Below are 27115 nucleotides of genomic sequence, written 5' to 3'. Positions count from 1 at the left end.
AATAAACAAGTTCACTGTTTTGAAGAAGCAATATGACTGAAATCAATTTAAACCTGGTTGGCCTGTGTCTAGAAACAAACAGTGATGTGCTGGACTGAGAAGCTGCAAGGTAATATTGCAAGGGACCAGGAGTTGCCCATAGCCTAAAGGTGCCTGGGGTATACTGTTAGTAAGTCACACTATACACACTATTGTCAGGCCACCTACGGGTGTGTTACACATAAAAAGCACAACGTGCAAAATTCTTCTGCTAATATAAGCATCTAATTGGTTACTAGATAGTACTAAGCCAATAGCAAGTCTTATAAATTTTATTACATTAACATTATATATAGATATATATGTCTCAATCTATCTATATGTATGTGTGCATATACTTCCCAACATTTGAAAACTGAAGCGGGAAAAAAAGATCTGCCGCTCATTAAAGTTTTGATGACGCCCATTTTATGGCCAAGCCACCTAATTACCATGTCCATTTTACAAAATTTGGCTGGTTATGAAAGTTTTAACACATTTCTGGGAGTTTAAGGGCCATGTTTTATGTGTTTTACTAATGAAGCAAACACATAAGCTACAGGTCTCACATCTCCAAAGAGACATGTTTATCTGCCGATATGCGATTCCTGATTGCACTGTGCTGGAGGGTGAGGGCTGGTGTAAATCTGAAAATGGGACATGCCTGTCTTAAATAATAACAATTGTATCTTTGCTTATCTTAAATTGTTACAAATGTATTTAAGTGCAGGTGCTGATCATACTGGGCTCTCTGACAAAAATCCTCTTATTTAATTTAAGTGTGGGAGAACAAAGAGAAGCTCAGGACATTTCAATAAAAATCTGAAGGCTAAGCAGTCAAAATCAGGACTGTCCCATAGAAAATGGGACAGTTGGGAGGTATGTGTGTGTATATACAGTAGGTATATGGATCTGTGCCCCAATTTGTAGGGATAATGCAGTTGTTTACCCTGGGGCATAACAGTATTGGCAGATGAAGGTGCCATGGCACAGCCCCATGCCTTCATACCAACTCTATGTTAGTTAGCACCCAAATTAAAATTTCCAAAATGTGACAAACGATCTCAGTGTTAACATCCCCATACAGCAATGTCTGTATATTAGGCTTCCCATATGTGATACTATTTATTATTGGGTTTACATATTTAACATCTAGGAGGCCATATCAGAAGCAGCTTTTCTTGAATATATGCTACATATACTGTTGGCTCTACACTGGATGCTTTTTCTTAGAGAATTAGAGAAGAATGATTCTGTATGTTATGCTTGCTCCACCTAATGGTTGAAATGTAGTAATTCCATCATTATGGGAGAAAAAATGTTCAATACCTGGCTGTTGTGTTGTAAAATACTCTACTGGAGTAGCCCTTGTCTGTTCTGCTGACTTTATGGGTGCCTGCATTATAGCAAGAAGCACCCAGTGCCCATACTAGAGCACCACTGCCTTATTCTATTGCTTGATGAGTACAAATGAAGTGGGTGCTGGTAGAATCACAGTAACAGCCAGAGTCAAGAGCAGAAAGTTGATCCTACTCACATAGGGAATGGCAGCCTATCAGTAGGTAAGTAAACACATCAGGCATACTATTTCCAGTACTATGAAGTTTCTTACCTCCATGCCAGAAAACTTGTGGAGATGGGATCTTACTGCCATGTAACACTGCTTGTGCAGACATTTAAAGAATTATCCTACAATTTTAAGGGTTATGGTGCACAGAGCATTGCTGTAGTAGTGACACTACTTGGAGTATCACTGCTTGCGGGTTGTTTACCATTCACTCGACCTTAACTGTCCTGATTATTACCACCCAGTGTGTCAATGCATATTTTTGTGTGGCGATTGTGGATACCAGGCAATCTGTATCAGTTCCCTTTTAAGTGGTTTAAAGTGGGTGGCAGTGTTTTGATGTAGATAGTGGTCTTCAAAGAATTCATTTACTATACTCTAACTAGTCTTGAGCATATGTGTGAATGTGCTGCTTCTGGAAGGAAATGTCAATTTGTTGTTGTGTTTATTAAGTACATCCTACCTCACCCATGTTTTGTTATTGCTGCTTTTTATTACTCCTGTTTCTATTCCACTGTTATTCAAATCAGAGCATGGTTGCTAGGGTAATTTCAACCTTAGCGACCAGATTGCTGAAATTTCAAAGATGGAGAACTGCTGAAAAAAAAGCTAAATGAAAACCAATTGCAAATGGTCTCAGATCACTCCCTACATGATTCTAAAATTGGATTTAAGGGTGAACAACCCTTTAATAACCTACCAAAAACCCTAACTTTACTTAGCAAAGTTAATATGTAGGTAATGCATATCTCATAACTAAATACATAAATAATCCAGACCAGGAAAATTTGTGGAGAAAGGCTTCAGCTCATTTTTATTTATAACTCAGAATTATAAGAACAGTATTCAAATCCAAAAAATATCACATGTAAATTACTCTATAATTTACCATCAAAGTCCAGACTCTATACTTTAAAGGCCTGCCATAACTGAAATGTTATGCCATGACCAAAGCCAACTATTATTTGCATACCGCCAACAACTAAATTTCATTGTACAGCTACATTTTCTTTTTCAAATTATTATTATAGGGTAGGTAGGATAGGGAGTCTCTAAGACAGTGCTGACCAGACAACAGCAAGCACACCGGGTGACAGATTTATATCACCTCTGCTTATGCTGACATTTGTCTGCCAGGCTAAAGGGCCAATCACTGAGCAACAAGCATTACTATCTTGATAAAAGGAATGTTCTTGACTCGCCAGACCCCTCCGTAACTTCCTAACCTATTTGATGTTTAACCCTAAACCTACAATTCCCCGTGCCAAACACCCATGCCTCACTAATCACCCCTGCTGGGTCAGAAATGCTGTTTTTAGCAAGGTGAAATAGACAATATTAAATTCATGAAATGCCATTTCATGAATTACAAATGAAGCTTCAAGTTTATTGCTCCACTCACTGACTGTAGTAAATATGGATCCGCTGCTCTACACAGTTTCTATAAAAGAAGTAATGGCCACTCATGGATTTCCATAGGACTTCTATTTGGTGAGGACAAAAACAATTAATAACAACTGGCCACTTCATAATTCACTAGGTAGGGAGTCCATTGGAGTTTAGCCTTCAGTGGAAATCAGCAATTCCTATACTTACATACTGTTCTTTCATGTTCAGTGTTGTACCTAGTGAAGTGAAAATGCAGATTACAGGAAGTGGATTTTAATTGGTTCCCTTTCCTAAACAGGGGCTTGCGCCATCTGCTTCTAATCATTGTTTTTAAGTGTTTGCCGTATGGCTAAACAAAAAGGAGGGGTGCACATCAGTCTCTTTTAGGCTGCCTTCGCCCTGCTTCCACCCCCGAGGCAGAGAATTAAAATTGTACGCTCTAAAGGGGAAATTCACCTTTAAATAGCAGTTCACCTTCACCAAAATCTATACCACACAAAGAAAATGAGCAGGCTATCTTACTTGAACCCTCATGTCATGCTCCCAGATTAAGAGCCATAGCATGCAGATGATATAAACAGTGACACAGCACAATATTTATCTACTGCTCAAACCTGTATAAAGCATCTGGGTTGAAAAGAAGCAACACATTAGGAAAATGCTGAAATGTAAGAGTACATTATAGTGCAAAAAGCATTTTAGTTACTGAGTGCATTAATACCAAGAATGCGACTTTAGTAACACTAACCTGCAACATGTGCAGGCCTGTTAAAGGTAATGTATATTCTAAGCAATATTTAGTTTCACTCTATTGGGCAGATTTACTAAAGGGCGAAGTGACCATTGCTAGAAAAATTGGCTTTTCAACTTGTTTATTAATAACCTGGAGGTGGGCATTGAAAGTACCATTTCTATTTTTGCTGCTGATACTAAATTGTGCAGAACTATAGGTTCCATGCAGGATGTTGCCAATTTGTAGAGTGATTTGACTAAATTAAAAAATTGGTCAGCAAACTAGAAAATGTGGTTCAATGTTGATAAATGCAAGGTTATGCACTTTAATAATATACGGTAAATGCAAGTTATACACTAAATGGCAATGTGTTGTGAGTTAACTGAAGAGTCTAGGAGTTTTTGTGGATAACAAGTTGTCTAATTCCAGACATTGCCATTCTATGGCTACTAAAGCAAATAAAATACTGTCCTGCATAAAAAAGGGTATAAACTGAAAGGATGCCCTTGGTAAGGCCTCATCTGGAGTATGCAGTGTAGTTTTGAACTCCAGTCCTTAAGAGGGATATAAATGAGCTGGAGAGAGTGCAGAGACGTGCAACTAAACTGGTTAGAAGGATAGAAGATTTATGAGTAGACTGTCAAGGTTGTGGTTGTTCTCTGTTGAAAAAAAGGCACTTGCGAGGGGACATGATTACACTTTACAAGTTCATTAGAGGACATTATAGACCAGGGGTCAGCAACCTTTACTATGAAAAGAGCCATTTTGCCCCCTCTTCCACTAAAGAAAAATAATCTGGAGCCGCAAAACATAACACAGTTATAAACTTTTAAAGTTTTAACCTTTTTTTACATTTTAACTGTTACAACAACAGAATACAACAAACAGAAGTGCAGTGTGTATATGTAGGCCTACTTTGAAATAAATTAAACACTGAATAGCCCTATTAAATGCTAGTGTTCTCATCTGTTTAATGTGACTTCTGTTTCTGAAGCTCCATGCTGATCTTCCTTCTCTTGTCTTGAGTGTGTGACCTCTGTAAGGGCCATGATGAATAATCTTGCTGCAGCTCGGTCTTGTCTGTCACTCCTGAGACGTCTATACAGTCCTCACACCTGCTGGCAGCTTCCTGAGTGTGCGACCGCGGTAAGCTAACCATTAGCTTACTGCGGTCGCACACTCAAGAACCGCCAGCAGGTGCAAGGGCTGTATAAACGACGTGCCAGGCAAAGCCGCAAGACTGAGCCGCAGCAAGCAGGATGAAGAGCCGCATGAGGCTACTGAGCCGCGGGTTGCCTACCCATGTTATAGACAAATAGCTCTTTACCCATAAAGAGGATCAATGTACCAGAGGCCACCCCTTCAGACTAGAGGAAAAGAACTTTCATTTGAAGCAACGTAGGTGGTTCTTTACAATGAGGTCAGTGAGGTTGTAGAATGCACTGCCGGGTGATGTTGTGATGGCTGATTCTGTTAATGGTATTAAGAACGGCTTAACTATGCAACTATAGATTGACAGACCTGTCTTGCTGGAGGACGTTGGCTTTTGCAGCTTTGTTTAAAAAGTAACAACGGGGAGGGGTATTTACTAAAATTTTTCTCACTATAATTAAAAAAAAAAAAAAAAAAGAATATGACCAAACTACTAAATCCAACATTCCCTTCGGAGATCAAAAAAAGTCAGTGCAGTATAAAGTTGCATCAAAATCGTGCGCCAATTCGGAAAGCTTTACTTTATCAAATTGTCGCCTCAACAACTCCATCAAAAACCAGAGTCAAACAGCCCCAAAACTATGGAGTATCATGAAGGTAAAAAACATGTTCTAATTGTTAAAGGGACCATCTGCTATTGACTTCTACAAGATTTCCACAGGTTTAGCTGCAGTATTTTTAACTTTGTTAAACATCTTTGCCTGACCCTGACCCTGCACATGCTCAGTGTGGTCTGGGCTGCTTAGGGATCGTCATAAACAAAGCTGCTTGAATTCTGATTGGCTGGTAAAGTAAGGCTCCCTCTGCTGTTCATAAGTATGATTGTTTCCCTGCTCAGCAGTTAGGGACCATCTGACAATTCCTATCCACAGCAGTAAATGAAGGGAGAATTTCACTGCATACAGTCAGGTTTCTTATAAAAACGATACACATTTTTTAATTAAAGTATATTGGAGATATATCATTAAAGAAAGTAAAAATGGGCTTTTATTTTTTTGCCTTTCCTTGTCCTTTAATTACCCAAGTAACTCGAGATCAATTTTGAAATTATATTCTAAAGGGAGTGCTAGAGCGCCTGAAAAAAGGTATGCAATAAGAATAACAAGAAAGTCGCAAAGTCAGTGACTGCTGCGATTAATGACCTCTTCAACCAGATATTATTTTTCAGTTGTAGTCTTAAAAATTTAGATCAGTAAGGCTAATGAAAAAAGAAAGATAGACAAAATAAATACTGATGACAAATTGAAAAGATGTTTACAATAGGCCTTTCTGGAGCACAATAAAAGTATATTCAAAAGCGAACTTCCCGTTTAAATGACCACTTATAGCCTTTGGCTGTCCTTGTATTCTGGGAGTTGTAGTGTAACCCATGCAGCCACCCATGTCTGATTTAAGCTGAAAGGCATTTTCTGCTACGAAATCAGCAACAAGGCAGTTGGAGCTTGAAGAACATTATGGGTGTGCAGGGAGGGGCAGTGCAGTTCACATCTGGATCTAATCTCACTTCCTCCTCCAGATGCTAGGGGCCTGGGCTTACAACTTAACTCCCAGAAAGCCAAAATACTTTGCTTCTGTACTCAGCAAATAGAATGTGAGTGCTGTATCGCTGCTTGTCTATATATGAAACTAAGCACAAAATGTTGCACTTACATTTAATTGATATTCTATATGCAGGAATGAATTATTACATGTAAGAGATTTTTGCTGATGGACCCAGATCTGTAAAATGGCCTTGAAGGCTGCCCCTACTGTGAATAAAGGCATATTTGTATGAATGTTTTTCTAACTGTTTATAAACTGAGCACTGATGGTGAAAAATAGCATTTAACTATGAGGAGGCAGAATTTGGGTTTACTTGACAAAGCATTGGCTTTGGGGGGTGGTTGCACTACAGTGCACAAAAGATTATTCAATTCTAGGTAAGTAACATCCATCATAAAAACCATATGAGAGCATGGTGTACTAATTAGGGAGGGGGACATGAAAAATTGAGGTTATCTCTAAATTTATTATAACCTGTCCAAACACTTTGGATAGATAGGGAAAGCTCAGAGTAATATAGTTTTCCACTATATGGTGGAACATCCCCTCAACCTCACTAACCATGCCCTCCATAATCCTCTGGATGTACTCCCGGTGATTAAATTACATTTCTAACCCTTTCATTTATTTAGGCCATTTCTGGCACAGTCTCTTGGCTGCTCTCTCTTTCTCCAACTTTCAGCTTTTTTTCCTTGGAATGTTTCGGCTTTGTATTACATTCCTCCAGCCTTGGCCAACTTTTACTTTTTCTTCCTATGTCTGGCACCTCTAAACTTCCTTTTACTTGATCCACATCTGCCATATCTATCTTCACTGAAGAGCTATAACTTCTAGCAACTGCTTCTTTCTTCAGTTTCCAACGATTCCCAAGTTGTGATAATGATGAAATGCAAGGATCGGAGTGGATACTCACTAGGGACACAGATAAGTCATTGATGGGGGGACACAAAAGCTGTGCACGAATTAAAATATTACGTCTATTGTCCAGCTCTCCCGAACTTTCTCCCCATGTTCTCTGCAGTGGTAATTGCCCCCTTTGACTGGTAGTTAAAGTCACATTAGATGGTCTTGGCATGACCATGCTGTTTTGAAGAAGCCTCTTTGTTTCTGTGTCTCGGTTTTCATAAAGAAGCGTATTAGCACAAATAAACACAAATAACCCCACACCCATGATGACTGGACCTATCAACTTCAACCTCTCAGCATGTGGTCTTGGATGAGGTGGAATAATTGTTGGGGAAGCACTGTTAGTTCTCTGAGGCCAATAGCCAACAACAGCCACTGTCAAGCCTGTTAGGACAAGGATGATGGCAATAAACACAAAAATCCCAGGAGGAGAGCGCAGGCGTAGCTGTCCCTTTGGAGGAGATCCTGGAAGTGGAGAAGGAGGACGGTATTTCCTACACAGGCCTAGGAAGCGAGGAAAAAGACTCACATCTAGATGGTGACTGGGTAAACGCTTCATGGTTGAAAAGAGATCTAGAAATAAGAAATCAATGTTACTTACTAACATTATGAGCATTACATAATGAAATATACCAATTACAAGAATATATATATATTTATATATATATATATATATATATATATATATATATATATATATATATATATATATATATATAGATATATATAGATATATATATAATTCACCTGATCCACAATGTATTCTGTAACATTAACAAATGTACATATAAAAATAGGTGAGATTACTTCAGCAGACACACTGGTAGGAGGTTATCTTGGGAATATGGACATCTATTTCATTTTAGTATGTGTAAAGGATAGCATCACTGTACAGAATGGCATAGTGGCCAACTGTCAATATAAGATTAGAATAAATGTTCTAGGACAGCCAGAATATCCCACATTATAGTGTAATGCTGAGAATATCCCAAAAGCTATTTTCTATTAAAAAAAATCAATTCCTTCCAATTAGCTTGTTTGTGGTGGAAGAATGTAATAGTATGCCAGATCACTTTCTCTATTCCACCCATTTAACAGAGGGCATACAGTTCTCACAGGACATGGGTCATTTGTGTCCAGGAACACAAGAGGACAGGGGCTTATATGGCTTTCAAGAGACCAGGGATGAAATATGAAAGAGGCAGAGTAAGATCAGGGCCTTGGCACTTGGTATTGAAATGCATGTAAGAAGGGAGAGGAACAGAGGAGTCTATGCACAGCTGAAAGTATAAGCACTATATGCAGTCTTTAAGAGTGTACAAGCCCTCTCACTAACCAAGATGCTTAGACCTTTTTACTGTAATATGCAATAAAAATATCAGCTTTTATACCAGTAATGCCCACACTGTTTCCCTTCAAGTCTTACTGAACCACAACTCCCATCACCCTCAGCTAGTCAGTTGTACACTTAAGCACAATAGCGAAACATAATCTGTACTGTAATAATTGTAATATGAAAGATATAAAGCCTTATTTAGAAGGGCTAGAAGGAATACCAATAAAAATAAAACCATTGTGCTGCTTATACTAGGAGTTGGTCTATGCATGCTGGTTCCATACTGTGTGTGTATATATATATATATATATATATATATATGTATATATATATATATATATATATATATTAGGGATGCACCGAATCCACTTTTTTGGATTCGGCCGAACCACCGAACCCCATGCGAAAGATTCGGCCGAATACCGAACCCGAACCCTAATTTGCATATGTAAATTAGGGGTGGGAAGGGGGAAACATTTTTTACTTCCTTGTTTTGTGAAAAAAAGTCACGAGATTTCCCTCTCCGTCCCTAATTTACATATGCAAATTAGGATTTGGATTTGGTTCGGCCAGGCAGAAGGATTCGGCCGAATCTGAATCCTGTTGAAAAAGGCCAAATATATATATATATATATATATATATATATATATATATATATATATATATATATATATATATATAATAGCAGTATTTGGGAGTCCTGAGTTTAATTCTTGGAACCAGCATCCTGATTCTACTTGTGCTTCAGGCAGCAAACATAAACTGCTGGTTTTATGGAGCATATATATTTATTATACAATGATGATTACAATAAAGATATATATATATGTGTGTATATATATATATATATATATATATATATATATATATATATATATATATATATATATATATATATATATATATAAAAGCTCAACACATACCTTTACATTCCACATCAATAAACTTCTAGGGATGAAGAATTCTTACTTGTTGTTTTATGTTGTTATTTGTCAGTTGCCTGTGGAATCCTTGAACTTAAGCTTCTAACCCATTACTCTCTCTGCTCTTTCACTCTCTGTTCTGTCGCCTGGACTTACAGATTTGGGGTCAGATGGCTTGTTTCTAAAAAGTGGGAGGAGACAGGTTTGAGGGAATAAGGGGTGGGAGACACTATTAAAGAGACAGCAGTACAGTACTACAAACTCCCTATCCTATTTCATACATCCAGAAAGCAAGAGACCAGTAGATGGGGAGAGCACAAATTGGTTCCTTCTGTTACTCTGTAAGTCATTCCTGTCTTTGTTTAATAAAAGATTTTAGAAATATGTGTGTGCTTGTGTCACAGTGAGAGGCATGCAGCTTGTGTTTTTAGAATGACTCATAAATCCCAATATTGAGCTTGTTTGGTAAAGAACATTTGCTTAAAGAAGGGAGATTAAAAAAAAAAATTCCTTTGCTCTTTTATGGTGGCTGCAGCAATGTGGTCGGACTCCAACTCTGTGTATGTTACAGTGTTTTGTGCTTGCTGATTTCACAGTAGTTCAGATGCAGAAGTGCTTGGCAATGCAGAAGGCTAGAATCCTTCAGGCTACAAAAGATCTAAAAGAATTAATAAAGAAGCATAGCATATTTAAAGGATAATACAACAGGAATATACAGTAAGTTAGAACAATGAAGGCAACAAGAGACAATTCTTGGAATATATTAAATGTAAAAAGACTACATATAGGGCTAATGCACAGGATATTTTGTTCATCTATTTTCTCAGGCAAAAATACAATTATTGGAATGCCCTTTACCTTCAACCAATGCCATAAGCTGTCTAGGGCAAACAGTAGAATCACTGAGGAACTAATGCCCAAGAACATAGAAAGCAGCAAGCTCAAGCCATATTCAACTAGCCACTTGCCATTATGGTGATAATCATGCAGGTTGGGCATTCTGGAGACTTTATTTTATGTTACCATTTAGAGAGAATAGAAATTAGGTGTTAAAGGGGAAATAAAGTCTAAAATAGAATAAGGCTAGAAATGCTGTATTTTGTATACTAAACATAAACTTACTGCACCACAAGCCTAATCAAACAAATGATTTTTGCTTTCAAAGTTGGCCACATGGGGTCACCATCTTGTAACTTTGTTAAACAACAAACTTTGCAAGACCAAGACTGTGCAAATGCTCAGTGTGGTCTGGGCTACTTAGTGATCGTCAAAGATTAGGCATTTAGGGACCATCTGACAATTTCACAGCAGTAAATGAAGGGAGAATTTCACTGCATACAGTCAGGTTTCTTATAAAAACGGTACACATTTTTTAATTAAAGAGTATATTGGAGATAGGTTTCTTTTTCAGTAAAGAAAGTAAAAAACAGGATTTTTTATACTTACCGTTAAATCTGTTTCTCTGTGATCAATAGGGGGACACAGGGACGATGGGGTTAAGCTCCACCCTCCAGGAGGCAGGACACTTACTAATAAATTTGTGGGCGTGCCTAACCGGCTTAACCCCCACACTCCAGCTTATCCAATCAGTTTGTCACAAAAGATGCTGTAACAAGATTACGTAATAATCAAAATAATAATAACCCACGTAGAAGGTAAATCAGGGAATTATCCCGACATGACCAAACGGTCAATAAACAAAAGTTTTAGGGCGGGCCGCCCTGTGTCCCCCTATTGATCACAGAGAAACAGATTTAACGGTAAGTATAAAAAATCCTGTTTTCTCTGTCATCATAGGGGGACACAGGGACGATGGGACTTAACAAAGCAGCCCCCAAAAACAGCAGGGCGGGGAAAACGAATAACCATTACTTCAGCACAGAATGAAGCACCTTGCGCCCAAAAGATGCTTCAGCTGAAGAAAAAATATCAACTTTATAGAATTTTGTAAAAGTATGTACAGAGGACCAGGTAGCCGCCCTGCAAATCTGGTCCAATGAGGCCGAATTACGCCAAGCCCAGGAAGCTCCGATTGCTCTTGTAGAATGAGCTCGAATTCCCTCCGGTGGAATCTTCCCTTTGGCCATGTATGCCTGTCTGATGGTCTCCTTGATCCATCTAGAAATGGTAGCTTTAGATGCAGGAAGACCCTTCCTGGGCCCTGATGGTAATACGAAGAGAGTTTGAGACCGTCGAAAAGACCTTGATTTTTCAATATACCATCGTAAGGCTCTAACTACATCTAAGTTGTGTAGTCGACGTTCCTTATCATTCTTTGGTTCCGGACAGAGAGAGGGAACAACAATGTCTTGGTTGATGTGAAATGACGAGACCACCTTAGGAAGGAAAGACGGAACTGTGCGTAGGACTGCCTTATCTTTGTGGAACACTAGAAAAGATGGATCTGCCGATAGTGCACTCAGTTCTGACACTCTTCTAGTGGATGTAATTGCCATTAAGAACACTACCTTCCAGGTAAGCCAAGTATCTGAAATAGATCCCATCGGTTCGAATGGTGGATCCAGAAGGGCTTCGAGAACAACATTTAAATCCCATGCTGGAACTGAAGGCTGATATGGAGGAACTATATGTGCCACTCCTTGAAGAAAAGTGCGTACTGTATCATTCAAGGCTAGTTTGGACTGAAATAGAATTGACAGAGCTGATACTTGTACTTTCAGAGAGCTGAGTTTTAGACCTCGCCTGAGCCCGCGCTGCAGGAAAGACAGAACTCTCGGAATGCTAAGCTTGTGAAAGGATAGATTGAACTCCTCGCACCAACTCCGATAGGATTGCCAGACTCTGTAGTATGATTTTGAAGATGAAGACTTACGAGCTCTCAATAATGTGGCAATAACTTCTTCTGTTAACCCTTGTTTTCGCCAGATGTCTGCCTCAACAGCCATCCCGTCAAAGCGAACAGCCCAGGGTTGTGATGTGCCACGGGCCCTTGGAACAGAAGGTCCGGCCTGTTCTCGAGACGTATCGGTTGTGCTATTGACATTTCCTGAAGGTCGAAAAACCAAGTCCTCCGAGGCCAGTAAGGAGCCACCACAATTACCGTGATGTCTGACTGTCTGATCTTCTTGAGGACTCGTGGAAGCATGGGTAGCGGAGGGAATATGTACGCTAGATTGAACTGCCACTTCTGAGTCATGGCATCGACCCCTGCTGCCAGTCTCTCTCGGTAACGAGCAAAGAACCGAGGCACCTTTGTGTTGTTTCTTGACGCCATTAGATCGACCTGTGGTTGTCCCCAATGGAGTACTAGTTTTGCAAACACTTCTGGGTGAAGTTCCCATTCTCCCGGATCTAGACGAATTCTGCTGAGGTAGTCTGCTTTGGTATTTAGAACTCCTGGGATATGGATCGCGGACAGCTGTACTTCGTTGGTTTCTGCCCAACTGAGAATTTGTTGAGCTTCCAACAGCGCCGCTTTGCTGCGAGTACCTCCCTGGCGGTTTATGTACGCCACTGCGGTAGCATTGTCGCTCTGTAATCGAACCGGACTTGCCTGTAATAACTCTGTCCATTCGGCCAGAGCTAGTCTTATTGCCCTTAGCTCTAAGATGTTGATTGGAAGTTTGGACTCCCCTGGAGACCATTGGCCTTGGGCAGACAAGTTGTCCCAGGTTGCTCCCCAACCCCTCAGACTGGCATCTGTGGAAATTATCTTCCAATCTTGCGTCGCCCAGGATTGACCCTTGGAGAGATTGGTCGGTCGCAGCCACCACTGGATGGCTACTCTTGTCGACTGAGATAGATTGAGCTTGCGAGTGAGAGCTCCCCCTCTCCATGACGCTAGAATGTTCGCTTGCAATGGTCGTAAGTGAATCTGTGCAAATGGAACGGCTTCTATGGTAGCAACCATGAGTCCCAGTACTCTCATTCCTAGATGAACAGTTGGACTCTGATCTCGGAGGAGTAGACGGACTTGCTTCATGACCTTCATTTGCTTGTCCAACGGAAGATGCACCATTTGTGTAATGGTATTGAACTCGAGACCCAGGAATGTCATGTGATGACTGGGTCGCAAATTGGACTTCGACCAATTTATGGTCCAGCCAAAATTCTGCAGAAGACTGATTGCCTTGCTCCGATCTTCCTCTGCCTTTTCCTCTGATCTGGCTTTCAGAAGCAGATCGTCCAGATAAGGAGTGACTGAAATCCCTTGCAGACGTAATGCCGCCGCCGATACTGCCATTAGTTTTGTGAACACTCTGGGGGCTGAAGAGAGTCCGAATGGCAGAGCCACAAACTGGTAGTGTTGGTTCCTGAATGCGAATCGAAGGAAGGAGTGATGCGGCGGCCAGATTGGTACATGGAGGTACGCATCTCTGATATCGATAGACATCAGCAGTTGATTTTTCTCCATCCCTCTTATCACTGATCTCAGAGTCTCCATTTTGAATCGTACTGATCTGACGAACTTGTTCAGCTGTTTGAGATCTAGTACCGGCCTGAAGGAGCCGTTTTTCTTTGGCACAATGAAAATGTTGGAATAGAATCCGGAAAATCTCTCTGAATGTGGCACTGGAACAATCACTCCAGTTTGTTCTAAATTTGTGATGCAATTTAGAAAGGCAGCAGCTTTGTCTGGATCTGCAGGAACCCTGGACATGATGAATCTTTTGCCAGGAATGGTTGAGAAATCTATGTGGTAACCTTTGGAAATAATTTCGTTCACCCACATGTCTGACGCATGGTTGATCCACACCTCCCGGAATTGGAGTAACTTGCCCCCAATACGCTCCCCCGACTCCGGAAGGGGTACCCCGTCAGGCTGACGAAGACTTATCTGCTGCGGGCTTGATAACCGGTCGATTGGTCTTCCAATGCATGCGACTTTTGTCGTTTGTTTTGGCTCGAAAGTGTGACCGCTGTGGTGAATTGTTTCTTCGTATGTATCGTCTACTTGAACCACGAAAAACCTTCCCCGTCTGGTGGCAGTAGTTGTTTTACTTTTGGCCTGTGGAAGAAAAGTGCTTTTTCCTCCCGTCGCCTGCGAAATAATTTTTTCGAGCTCTTCACCAAACAGGCGCTGTCCCTTGAATGGAAGAGATGTCAAGGACTTCTTAGAACTCAGATCTGCTGACCAATTTTTCAGCCACAATGTTCTACGTGCTGCAACAGAAAGAGCGGAAGTACGTGCCGTGACTTGAACTGTGTCTAGTGCGGAGTCGCACAAATAAGCCGATGCCTCTGCTATCGCATTGGCTGATGATAACAGATCGGATCTGGAAACTGCATTCTGGATGTCCTTGACAAGCGATTCAGACCACGCTTGTATTGCTCTGGCCACCCAAGCCGAAGCCAGGCATGGGCGAAGAGCTGACCCAGACGAAGAATAAATTGACCTAAGAAAACCTTCCAATCTTCGGTCAGATGGGTCTTTGAAGGATGCCGCATCTGTGACCGGCAATGTAGTGGACTTGGCCAATCTTGATACAGGTGCATCTACTGCTGGGGGATTAGTCCACTTTTCTACCAGTTCTTTAGAAAATGGATAAGACTTAGAAAATTTCCTAGTCGTCTGAAACTTTCTTTCTGGAACACTCCACTCTTCTTGTATTATGTGAAGAAGATGCTCATGAGAAGGAAAACAAACTTCGGATTTTTGCTTCCTCTTGAATAACCCCAAATCATCCTGGGATTTGGGCGTTTGTGATATATTCAACACATCCATAACACCCTTAATAATACCCTCCACATCATGCTGACTATCATGATCTCTGTGGTCCTCCACAGTTTCTTCCTCCTCCCCAGACGAGACTTCAGAAGGAAGTAATTCTCCCTCAGATTGTGAGGATGCCTGCTCAGCTGCAGATTCGTCAGACAAACAATGAACAGACGTAGTAGGCACTTTAGTTTCTTCAGACCGTTTTCGCTTAGAGCTAGTCTTTTGGTCAAGTCTGGCTAACATTCTTCCTAAATTGTCAGCAATAGAGGGAAGACCCTGCAAGGAAGCAAGGGACTGTGTTAAATGAATGGCCCACAATGGTGCTGGCACATCAGCATCTGAGCTGAGCCCCTGACCTTGAGAAATACTCTCCCTTGAAGGATTCTCTGGCTGAGCCGCTGGTGGGCTTGAAACATCTTCTGAAATGAGCGCTGTACTCTGCCCCACTAAACAGGATTTACAGAGCGGCTCCCCCTGCCCTCGAGGCAGCTTAACATTGCAATTGGCACAGGCAAAAAATTTAATCTGCGCTGTTTTGGCAGCCTTCCCCCCTGCCCTGGTGAATAACCCCTCTGACCTACCTTCTGCCATGGAGATTGGGTAAGTAGGAGTGTGGGGCAGCCAGCAACCGCTTACAACTCGCTAGTACTTGCAGGAGCGGAGAAATGAACCATCCGGTGCGCAGCAGAAGCACTATGTGCGCAAGATGGCCGCTGGAACGCATACGCGCATGCGCACAACGTGCGCAAAATGGCCGCCGGAACGCATACGCCGCATGCGTTCCAGCGCAGCGTGATCCGGCCCTCTCCCCCCTCAGCCGTCTCCTCAGTTAGACAGAAGGCGCAGCGGGCGCCCAGACAACAGCATGGAGGGAGAGAACCGGCCAGTACAGGAGCACGCCCTGCACCCCTTACCAAACAGTAAGGATAAGGGGGGGAACAGGGGGAGGGCTTCCCTGCTAGGGGGGAGGCTGCCAAGCCAGAACTGTGAGGTGAGTTGTTATGCCCAAGGCAGGTACTCACCTCGTGCCCATCCCGGCCAGACCATCTGCCATCGCCAAACTTAGCAGGGATACGTCTGGGTGGTCGTTATAGCCTATAGCGGCTAGAAATGACCCCGGTGGGCGGAGAATACTGGGACTGTACTAAGGACAAACATACGCTGCCCAGAGTAAGACCACAGAAAGAGAATAGTCATCCTTGACTAACATCGCTGGACGTCCATCCTCCTGGTAACAGGACACTTAAAAAACTGATTGGATAAGCTGGAGTGTGGGGGTTAAGCCGGTTAGGCACGCCCACAAATTTATTAGTAAGTGTCCTGCCTCCTGGAGGGTGGAGCTTAACCCCATCGTCCCTGTGTCCCCCTATGATGACAGAGAAATGGGATTTTATGTTTATGCCTTTACATGCCCTTTAAAACCATTCCAGGACTGGATCATTATCACTCTAAAAAAAAGGGGGGGTTATCAGATGCATAAACTCTGTTGACATTTCTCCCTAAAATGTTGTACCTATTTTGAACGATTCCAATCCCAATTCCCCGTTGCGGACCTTAATAGGTTTAATTTGAAATTGACACAATTTATAAGGGCAGGGAAGATGCCAAGAGTTAACAAGACAACACTTGTCTTCCCCTAGAGACAAAGAAGGTTTGGCATTTCCAAAAATATTATACTATTAAGCAGCTCAAAGCTCAATTTTTCTGCATTTCTTGGTTTTGCCACAGAAACTGCATTTTTATGTCACCCCACAAATTTGCTATTGGATTAAGGTCTGGGGATTGAGCTGGCCACTCCATAACATCAATCTTGTTGGGGTCATTTCAAGAGCATTTCCTCTTCAACATAAGGCAACATGACCTCTTCAAGTATTTTGATGTATTGAAACTGATCCATGATCCCTGGTATGTGATAAATTTGCCCAATACCATAGTTTAAGAAACGTTGCCAGTTAAAGCATTTCAGGTGATTTTAGCGGAGTCTATCATTTTCTGAACCTCTTTATAAGCCCCCTCCTCCAATCAACTTTTTTATCAAAGTACCTGTTCTTCTGAATAATGTCTCAAACGACCCATTTTACTCTGAGAGAAATACACTTTAATCAGCATGCATAACATTTGCTGCCTTCCTTCCTTAAATAAGGGCTGTAATTGACAACTGTTTTTCACAGAATGAATGACCTCACTAATTGAACTCCACACTATTATTTGGAACAAGCCTCAATTAATGATTCAATTAGACAGAATCAGCAGCATGCGTGTCATGACTGTTAGGTCTGTTGGTTTTCTATTACACCTACTACTAAATTATTTGCCATGTAGAAATATAATTTCTACCAAAAACAGCGATTGATCAGGTTAGTGGTGTCAGACTGAGATTATTCTGAACACAGCTGTACTTGATAGATACTAATAATATCCACAGTTATTTATTTTCCAGGCAACCCAATTAATGTAGGTAGACGCTGCACTAAGCACCTGGCAAGAAATCCACTTTGATGGCAGAATTGGTTGATGGAGGAGTTAGTATGGGAACTATTATCTGGATACCCATTATCCAGAAAGCTCAGAATTATAGAAAGGTTGTCTCCAGTAGACCCATTTCTCTGTAATAATAAAACTGTATTTAATGCCTGATCCTAAATACGATATATTTAATCCTTATTGGAGGCAAAATAATCCTGTTGGGTTTATTTTATCTTTAAATAATTATATAGCAGATCCAAGGTACTGTATGGTGATCCAAATTATGAAAAGACCCCTTAATCTAGAAAAGGATAACGTCCCATACCTGCATTTCTTGGTATAAACATGTTTAAGAGTCATGGTCTGGAAAAACTACATCCAAGTTATTTGCTATTTCCAGTCCTGAATCTATGGAATCTGATAGAACAGCTTGAAATTAATCTGCTCAGTATACAGTTGCAATCTGTTCCTAATTTCCAGGTAGAGACCGTATTTTTTTTCTTAAGAACAGCGGTTGCTAAAACAAAATGTACATACACAGATCAGTATTTCTATGGCTAGAAAGGAATTCTCTATATTCTGTCTTAGAGTTAATGAAAGCAAGTGTTTAACCCTAACAAAATATAAATTATGTTCTGATTGGAAAGCCTGCTGCCCTGGGAGGAACAATCACCAAATTTGTTTTAAATAACAAGGTTTATGATGTCCAATTAATCATGTATTTTCATATATAACTATTCAAATTTTAGTTTTAAAGATGTGCATTTCATCTATTAATAACACTAATACCTTGAATAGATTCCTGAACAAATTAACTGTATCTCTGCAAGTAGCCGACCATCATATATATATATATACTCTCTTACATAAAGAAAAGTGACAACACATAGGTGATTTATTAAAACTCGATTTTTTTTCTAGTCAAGTTATTTTTAGTGATAATTTAGTTATATTTTATACAAATTTGTAAAATGTTTGAAAAATGACTTTAAGCTTCTACTTTGCAACATATTTTATCCCACATACTAAGTTAAAATACCCTTAATATGAATGCTTTGCGCTAAACAGTTAGATGCCCAATATGCATAGGTTTACCTAAGTATTTGGCATATAGTAAAATAACTTAGTATATGGCATTCTGTAATTCCAGATACCGCAAAATCAACAAATTTATAGCATTTTTGAGGGGCAAATGTAGAAAAAAGCATGTTCATTCCATATATTTTTGGAAAGTACACATTCCTCCAAATCGGGTATGCATGTCTTTATACTGTAAAGTACCAAGCCACAAACCTTTCCTAAATTTGGCAATATTGGTTACCTAAATATCAATGCATGGGGTCCGCAGAACTGTTTGACTTATATACATAGGTTTATCGAAATACATAGCATGTTAACACCCCAAAATCTACCTTGTGCATTCTTATTTGATGGCTTACATTTACCCTCATTTATAAACACTGCCAGATTTATGTGGGGTAAAAACTACAAAAAATGTACACGTTAAGTTGAATCCAAAATGGGTAATTAGGTCTTTCCACACAACTGGAAAGCTATGCTAAAGGCAGTGGTTTTAGGGACATTTCTGGAAATATTACAATTTGATGAATTTATTTCACCCAATTTCTTACATGCAATGATAAAACACCCTAAATAAGAATGCCAAGAGTCTACTGAACTGTTTGCCCAATATGCATAGATATAGCAAAGCAGATGGCATGCATGGCCCCAAATTAAAATAGTGCATTTGAATTATCTTGGCTGCCACTTCGCCTTCTATGAAAAAAGCGGCGTTCTGTGTTTCCTTGCACCCTTTGTATCATTGCCAATGAGCCAGGGAGGTGGAAATTAGCAGTATTAAATATATAGTTAGTGGCCTGAGTCTGATGGTCTTCATTCCTTGTTTGGTTTCCCTGTGTGTGGAGATATTTTTTAAATGGAGCCACAGTTCTGAACCAACTGCCTCCCTCACAAAGTCTTTCCTAAGGTTGTGTATTAAGAGGTATTCAAGAGAAAATGAGAAATAGGGGGCTGGCTTCCCACCCCATAGTCTTGGGCTGGTGTGGTGCACTACAGAGAAGTAAGTTGCCTGATTGTTACATACCTGGGCAGCTTCAGCTGAATGTAATTAGGTATTCAGCTAGGGGTCTGGTTCTCCCTTGTCTCTACCTGAACTTACAGGGTACGGCATCAGTCCGGTGTTATGGTTACTTGCAGACACAGTGGGATTGCATTAAATTTTTCAGTTGCTCTACATTGTGTGCATTTAGGAGTCTTCCTCCACTTTTCTGGTGCCCAAGGTAGGTTATATGGTTGTTGGTTCTTGTTCTTTGGTCATGCTCTGTGGGACCCAGACCTTGGGCATTGTGTGCTACTAGCAAGTTAACACTAATTATTTTGGCAGGTAGAATTCATGATTAGTAATCATCTGCCAATCTTAATCTATTACATTGTGTTACCATGTATTATCATTCAGGCTGTGTATATGCTACTGTCATTTTAAATGTGCCAATTCTATGCTGTATGTTTCTCATACGTTACTCATCAGCCAATTAATTATTTCATTATGTTCTACAGTGATTTGGGAACTCTGTATTATGTATGTCTAGGTTGCAAATTTCTTAAACAGAACTTCATTACTACTACTAGGGCCAATTCCAAATGAGTTTCCATTCACTTGAATGGTTTATTTGCCACAGCTCAGCGCCAATATCTACAGTTCAAAATTGTGCAATGGCAGATTTCCAAAAGGTACTAATCGATTGCCAGCTCTTCCCATTCAAGTGCATAGCAAACAATGTAAATTGGTTAGTGATGATCAAAACATGATGGGTTCCATAGCACAAACAGTATGGCAACTGGCTGACAGATGTTGTACAATATAAAACAACACCACTGTTTGGCGAATACTAATGTCTCATTTGTTCAAAAAATGAAAATTTCCAGGAGAGTAGAGAGAGAGATAAATGCAGTTTATTGGGCTTAAACTAGCAATGAAATATAAGATGTACATTTTTATAAATGAGCATGAAGAGGCATCTCATGACTTGTAATCCACTTGACTTCCAAAATAAGTGTCTACCGGTATGCGGGAGTTCTATAGAAAATTGCACTTACAAATAAGCAAGGAGAACAGTTTCTCCAATGCAGAAGGATCTCTACAAAAAAATAATTAAGCATACTATATTCATTATACCAACGCATACAGTGCTGGACTAAGCTCTTAACTATATATTATATATAAATAGTACACAGGGGAGTATTTACTTTTGCATGTTTAATACAACTACTTGTCCTCTAAGAATGTGACTTCAACTTCTTATTTGTATCAGCCATGTTATTCCAAACTTCCCAAGGAGTTGTTATTCTCTGGTGGGGTTTTTTTTCTTTCTTTCCAGCCTAAGACTCTTCCTCTCTGTCTGAAGGGTCTTATCTATTCAGTCCTGAGTTAAAGTGTGAAACATAAGAATTGAGTTGTAGATTTTCAGAGCTGGTCCCAGTTTGAGGCCGAGTATCTTCACCAGGTCGCTCTGAGTCAGAAGCAGAAAAGCTTCTCCGTCTATTTGCTAAAGTCATGGAGATGAGGGAAATCATGTAGAGAAAAAAGAGAAAGTAAGTCACTGTGAGGGAAGAGTGTATAGAAGAAAAATATACAACAGGATCATTTTTGTTTTAACACTAGAAAATAAGTTAACCTCACACAAATCCCAAGTGATTGCATGAAAAAAAGGGAATGCTGTGCGCAATACAAAGGAAGCATGATGATATCATTTATACATTGTACACAAATGCTCTTGTCTCTTTATATTGTCCACCAAGGAGCCAAATAAACAGGAAGAAAATATAAAAAAGCAAGAGAAGCAAAGCTAAGGATTATATTTCCTTAATTATTATGGATAATCTTACCTCATCTTTGAAAACGGAGGACTGATCTTTACACCCGGGGAGCTGGTGTACAAACTGAGCTACCTGGGAGATGGACAACATGGTAAATAGAATAATACTTAGATTAACAATATAGATCATAATCCCTTGCAGAATTAGTGACACAACCTCACCCTCTGCATCCCAGCAACAAAATACGATTTAATTTGTTTTTGTTTTTTTGTGATTTGAAAAAATGTCACCTCCGTACCTCATCTGCACTCCACTTGCCGACACTTTGGGCTGTATATGATGATACTTCAGGAAGCAGGTAACACTGCTGCTCCCAACACATGTGGATGCGATGCCCAGGATCAGAAGATAAGGAGGTCATGAACACTGACTGGTGTAAAGCTTGCTCCAAACTGACTTCACAGTCTAGGGACAAAAGCAGCACTGAACAGTTAATCAGAAGTTCATAAAATTAAAATAGTAACAACACAGTGCAAGGGTCAACAGTGCACACACATATACTAAAAAAAGCACACAACCTACTGACCTGTTCCATCTGTTTCTTGTTTAATGATCTGCAGACGTATGTAGGTGTGAGATCCCCTACAGAAAGGAATATTGGTCAGCTTTCCATGTAAACCAGACACAATCCAAAAACAAAGTTAAATTTGCAAGTTACATGTACAGTGTTCTTTTAAATTATTTGAACCCGGGACACCACCAAGGGGGACTAGAGGGGGTGCTGCAGTCATGGGCAAGATGTTAAGGCATGATTCATGTGTCAGAAAAGGAGTGGGGTTTGTGGGGAGAATTTGGTTCGGTCTGGGTGTTTAAGTTGAGGAAGGTCAGGATGCGACTGTGCATGCAAGTGGGATCTGTTTTCATTGGGGCATTATTTTATTTATTGGCAGGGCCCACCACCAAGTGGGTCCCAATGATGGGGGTGCTAATAATTGGGATCCCCTGGGGAGAGGCCTACTGATGATGGCAGATCTGCATTTAATTTACTTATCTGGGAATATGCCGTTTTAACTTAAAAGACTCACCTCTTTATCTGTGGTTTAGTGTCCATTTCCTCTTCTAACCACTCAGTTCCCTCCCACGGATTGCTCCGTCCCCAGCTTTCATCTACTGGAATTGGAGATTTTCTGTATACAGCAAAAAGAAAAAGTCTAATCAAACAAATGATTTATGCTTTCAAAGTTGGCCTCAGGGGGTCACCATCTTGTAACTTTGTTAAACATCTTTGCAAGACCAAGACTGTGCACATGCTCAGTGTGGTCTGGACTGCTTAGAGATTATCATAAATTATCAAAATAGCACAAGTCAAATAATATCTGCCAGAAGCCGATACAGCAAGACTGATTTATACATAGAATAGGCAGACTGCACTGGGTCCTGTGTTGTCATGTAATCTAATATAGATTCTATAGTTTTTGTATTGTTTAATACAAACGTTCTCCAACTCTGCAGAACCAGTGGCTGCAGCAAAATTATCATCCAAATAAAATCCTAGTTTATCGGTTTAAATCTGGCTCCATGATCTTTGTCCCTGCAGCTGGAGTTGGAAACCGTAATGGGGATGTAAATGCAAAAACAAAATCTCTACACAGTCTCCGACTGCTCTACAGGGAAGCAAACAAAGCTGCTTGAGTTCTGCATGGCTGGGAAGTAAGGCAGAGCTCCCCCTGCTGTTCATAAGTATGATTGTTTCCCTGCAAAACAGTTAGGGACCATCTGATAATTCCCATCGAGAGCAGTAAATGAAGGAAGAATATTCACTGCATACATTCAGGTTTCTTATAAAAACTGTACACATTTTTACTTAAAGTATATTGGAGATAGGTTTCTTTTTTCATTAAAGAAAGTAAAAATGGGATTTTATTTTTTCCCTTCGCATTCCCTTTAAAAACCATTAATAGACCAGTTGTCCTCATTTATAAATGCAGAAAGACAGTGGAACCAATGAGACATTTGCCTTCAATAATGTAATTGTAACCGATCAAAGTTACTGTTGCATCAAAACACCAGAGCATAATCTAATTAATAATGCAATTTAAGGTGGTATAATGTTTGTATAATGAAAGAATAAGTCATTCTAAACAACTTTCCAATATACATTAAATGGGTGAAACTCCCTTGGCCTCTGAAGTCCAGTGTTTCCTTAGATCACAGTTAAGGGTCTATCTTTCCGGGCACCTATCCATGTCAACTGCTTAACGAGACCTTGAAACCTGAAATACGTATGCGCCCTCTTGACTGACTGACAATTACGGTCATTTATAGATTTAGGTGCACAGTGGATGGTGAATTCAGCGGATGGGGGTGATGCTTTGTTATAGTTTGTTGGAGTCCTACTATTAGTTGGAATGATGGTGTCAGATTAACCACGCTCTGATATGCTGTAGGATAAAGTAATAGGGTTTAGACTGCAACTATTTTTGGTGCCTCTGAGAGGACAATGTGTCAGGGAGAGATTTTGGTTTATCACAATGACGTGTCTTTTAGAGGCAGAATTGTGGTTAACAATAACACCATAACAGAGAGACATAAAATGGGCATTTGTTCATCATAATCATCTCAACCTATATATACAATATATTGTATGAATGTCTACACCAATCACTGGATTCTTCATTGGAATTAAGACTCCACCACCTATTTCTCTCCTTTACCCCCCTATTAGACACAGGAACATTGTCAGATGTAAGATCTAGGTGGGAATATTATACAATAGATCACCAAGGTATATGTATGTGATCCAAGTTACTTATCACCACTGATTGGGTACAAATGAACTTAATTCCATTCTTGTATAAATTATTCTCATATAATGAGCTCGTGCTCACTCTTTCAACATCTTTTTCACACAAATCTTTTTTGTGGATTGTACAACATTAAAGGGGAACTCCCACATAACACAGAAAGCCCTAATATACCATCACAGTTACCAGTTTCTTCGAAAAGTATGAATAAATGCAATTTTATATGCTGAATCCAGCTGTTTAGCAGTTCTTCTCTTTCTGCATCATTTGAAATCCTGGCAGGGAAGGAGGGACTAAAACACTGATGTTACAAATTGTAACTTCTCCAAAGCTTACAGACAGCATGCAGGAACTACATAACCCACAATGCATTGCAGTATGATGTTCCTTTCCTTATTGAAATCATGTTTGCAGGAAATTGTGGGGTTTAAAGGATGCAGACTGAGGACAGATGGCTGCTGTTACAAAGTAACAGTAGTCAGCAAGCTCAGCAAATTAGTCAAACAGATCAGCAGAACAGGGAATTGTTCCAAACCATTAAAAATCATGAAAAATCTGCATATTTGTTAATTGCAACGTTGCTTGAAATTATCTTTACTTTTCAAAAAGCTTAAGTTATGTTTTTGTGGAGTTCCCCTTTAATAACTTCTTGGGGTTTTCTTTTAAGGACACATTTTCCATTCTAAACAGATTTCCAATATACATTAAATGAGTGAAACTCCCCATTGCATCTACAGTCCAGTGTTTCCTTAGTTCATTAAGAGTTCAGCTTTCAGAGCACCTACCCATGTCAACTGCTTAAAGAGACATTAAAACCTGAAATATGTGTGCACCATTATGCAAGTCCCTGACTGACTGACATTTCTAAGTTTATATTTCATAGAACATGCTGTTAAAACTAGACAACACAAAGTTGGCTTCCAATACACTCCATGGAAAAAAACAATGACTATTGAAATAATATAGCGGGTGGCAGATCCGGGTCGAGCTCTTCTTCCTGCTCTCCCCGCCCGACTACCCACTGCTGGCTTCTGGTTTTATAGGTGCGGGCCTGCAAGCCCCGCCCCTTTTGTGACATCATCAGCTGGGCGGGTCAGCTCTATAAAAGGAACCCAGAAGTCGGGCTTGGGCGGGCATGGTGGAGGGAGGGCGGATATCGGCTTGTGGAAAAACCAGACCCGCAATACTGCTTGGTAACTAGTGGAGTCAGTGGAAACCAAGAAAGCTGCAAAGCAGGGAGTTCTGGCTATTATGTTAGACATCCAGTCACTCCAGCCTTTATACATTATTTTTTTCCTAACTAACTATTACAATTATGTTTAATTTTGCACAGCCTATTTAGCCAGTTTTATTTTTATACTGAACAATTCCTTTAAATCCAGAGGTGGGGTATGGACCCATATTCCCCTTAAAAAGGAACCTGCCATTATAAGAAAGAATTCCACATTCTTTTCTATTGGGCTAGTCAAGCAAAATAAACTTTACCATACAAATTTTTTAAATCTTGTTTCCTTCCATCTTGAAAGGAAGCAGACAGGCACCATTTTGTAAAGACTGTTATTAAGGTAAGCTTTACATCATGCCAAAATCCCGTTTATGAGCCAGAATAGGAGGGGGACTGATGCCCATTCCCATGCACTGGCTACACAATTAGACAGAGAAGAGGTTTTAATGCCTGGGTGACAGATTCCCTTTAAATCCACCGTCAAATCCAAACTGGTTATCTTGACAGGGGAGGAGTGATGCTTGTTGCTGTTGTAACATATTGTGGAGAGGGACCCCTAAAATGTTGCTTTGTGGAGGGGAGGGTACGCCACGCCAGGAAAAGAAAGGGTAATCTGTGGATTGGACTGCAATCATATAACACAACCACTTTTATTAATAGTTAGGGCTTATATTTGGGTAAATATATGCCGTAATTATTAATAAACACAGATTTATTCTACATCGGTGGTGTTCTACATTTTAATTGCCACAGATGACCAGTGGAAGGTGGCTGCTATAGAAACTGTACTTGGTGAGAGAAGAGTTGTGCTAAAAAAAAAAAAAAATCGTGTCAGCGTAACTTTAATGCACATTTTTGTATCCACATTCTGCAACATGCAATTCAAGATGGCACTCTACACTGATAAAGCACAGAGGAGAAAAGCACCAAAGCTAGACTATGAAGGCGTGCTAATAAGATCAAGAACATATCGCATGTTGCATGGGCTTGGAACAAATTATCAATAAAAATAGAATTTTTTTTTGCCAATTGATCAGATTACGTTAATGCATTGGTGCAGTATCTTATGTATAGTTGTAAAAGAGCAACAGAACAGAAAGCTCATACAGAAACAGAAAACCAAATATGTGTTAGTCGCGTCACCTTGACTGGGGGAAGTCACTGGTATCTGTTGCAGGACTAGGTGTCCCTGGCCTACGGGAACGGGTTGCGCTTTGGACTGGTGATGGTCGCTCCCCACTAAGACGATCCTGCAGGAAATTCTCCCTATTCAAATTAACTTCTGAGTAGGGGCATCCCACAGCACTGTAAGAGAGAGAGATAAAAAATACAGGTATGGGATCCGTTATCAGAAAACCCATTAACCAGAAAGTTTCAAATTATGGAAAGACCATCTCCCATAGACTCCATTTTTATCCGAATAATCCACATTTTTAAAAATGTCTTTTTTCTCTGTAATAATAAAATAGTACCTTA

The 27115-nt window shown here is 40.1% G+C and overlaps 2 protein-coding genes across 5 annotated transcripts in view; both read right to left on the bottom strand.

The window, feature by feature from the left end:
- Positions 1-6613: 6613 nt before the first annotated feature.
- On the bottom strand, positions 6614-10673 carry LOC108709566. Of its 2 annotated transcripts, none has more exons than XM_041583995.1 (2): positions 9628-10673; positions 6614-7940 (listed from the first exon to the last, which is right to left on the bottom strand). In XM_041583995.1, exon 2 carries the CDS (start codon positions 7924-7926, stop codon positions 7090-7092), a length of 837 nt encoding a protein of 278 aa, XP_041439929.1. In that variant the 5' UTR covers positions 7927-7940; positions 9628-10673; the 3' UTR covers positions 6614-7089. The 2 variants fall into 2 exon arrangements, with proteins under 2 accessions (XP_041439929.1, XP_018105018.1); XM_018249529.2 differs by having other exon boundaries at positions 9674-10672.
- Positions 10674-20727: 10054 nt separating this feature from the next.
- The window catches only part of l3mbtl3.S (L3MBTL3, histone methyl-lysine binding protein S homeolog), a 35562-nt gene continuing 29174 nt past the window's right edge, over positions 20728-27115 (bottom strand). For 2 of the 3 annotated variants that reach the window (XM_018248462.2, XM_018248463.2), the window contains exons 17-22: positions 26783-26944; positions 22696-22797; positions 22197-22252; positions 21909-22075; positions 21680-21742; positions 20728-21339 (exon numbers count right to left, since the gene is read on the bottom strand). In XM_018248462.2, coding sequence (XP_018103951.1) covers positions 21211-21339; positions 21680-21742; positions 21909-22075; positions 22197-22252; positions 22696-22797; positions 26783-26944 — 679 coding nt within the window. In that variant the 3' untranslated portion in view covers positions 20728-21210. 3 annotated transcript variants of the gene reach the window in all.

This window comes from Xenopus laevis, chromosome 2S, assembly GCF_017654675.1.
Source record: "Xenopus laevis strain J_2021 chromosome 2S, Xenopus_laevis_v10.1, whole genome shotgun sequence".
NCBI lineage: Eukaryota > Metazoa > Chordata > Amphibia > Anura > Pipidae > Xenopus > Xenopus laevis.
The sequence above is the reverse complement of the archived record's forward strand: the minus strand, read 5'-3'. Positions and strand labels throughout refer to the sequence as shown.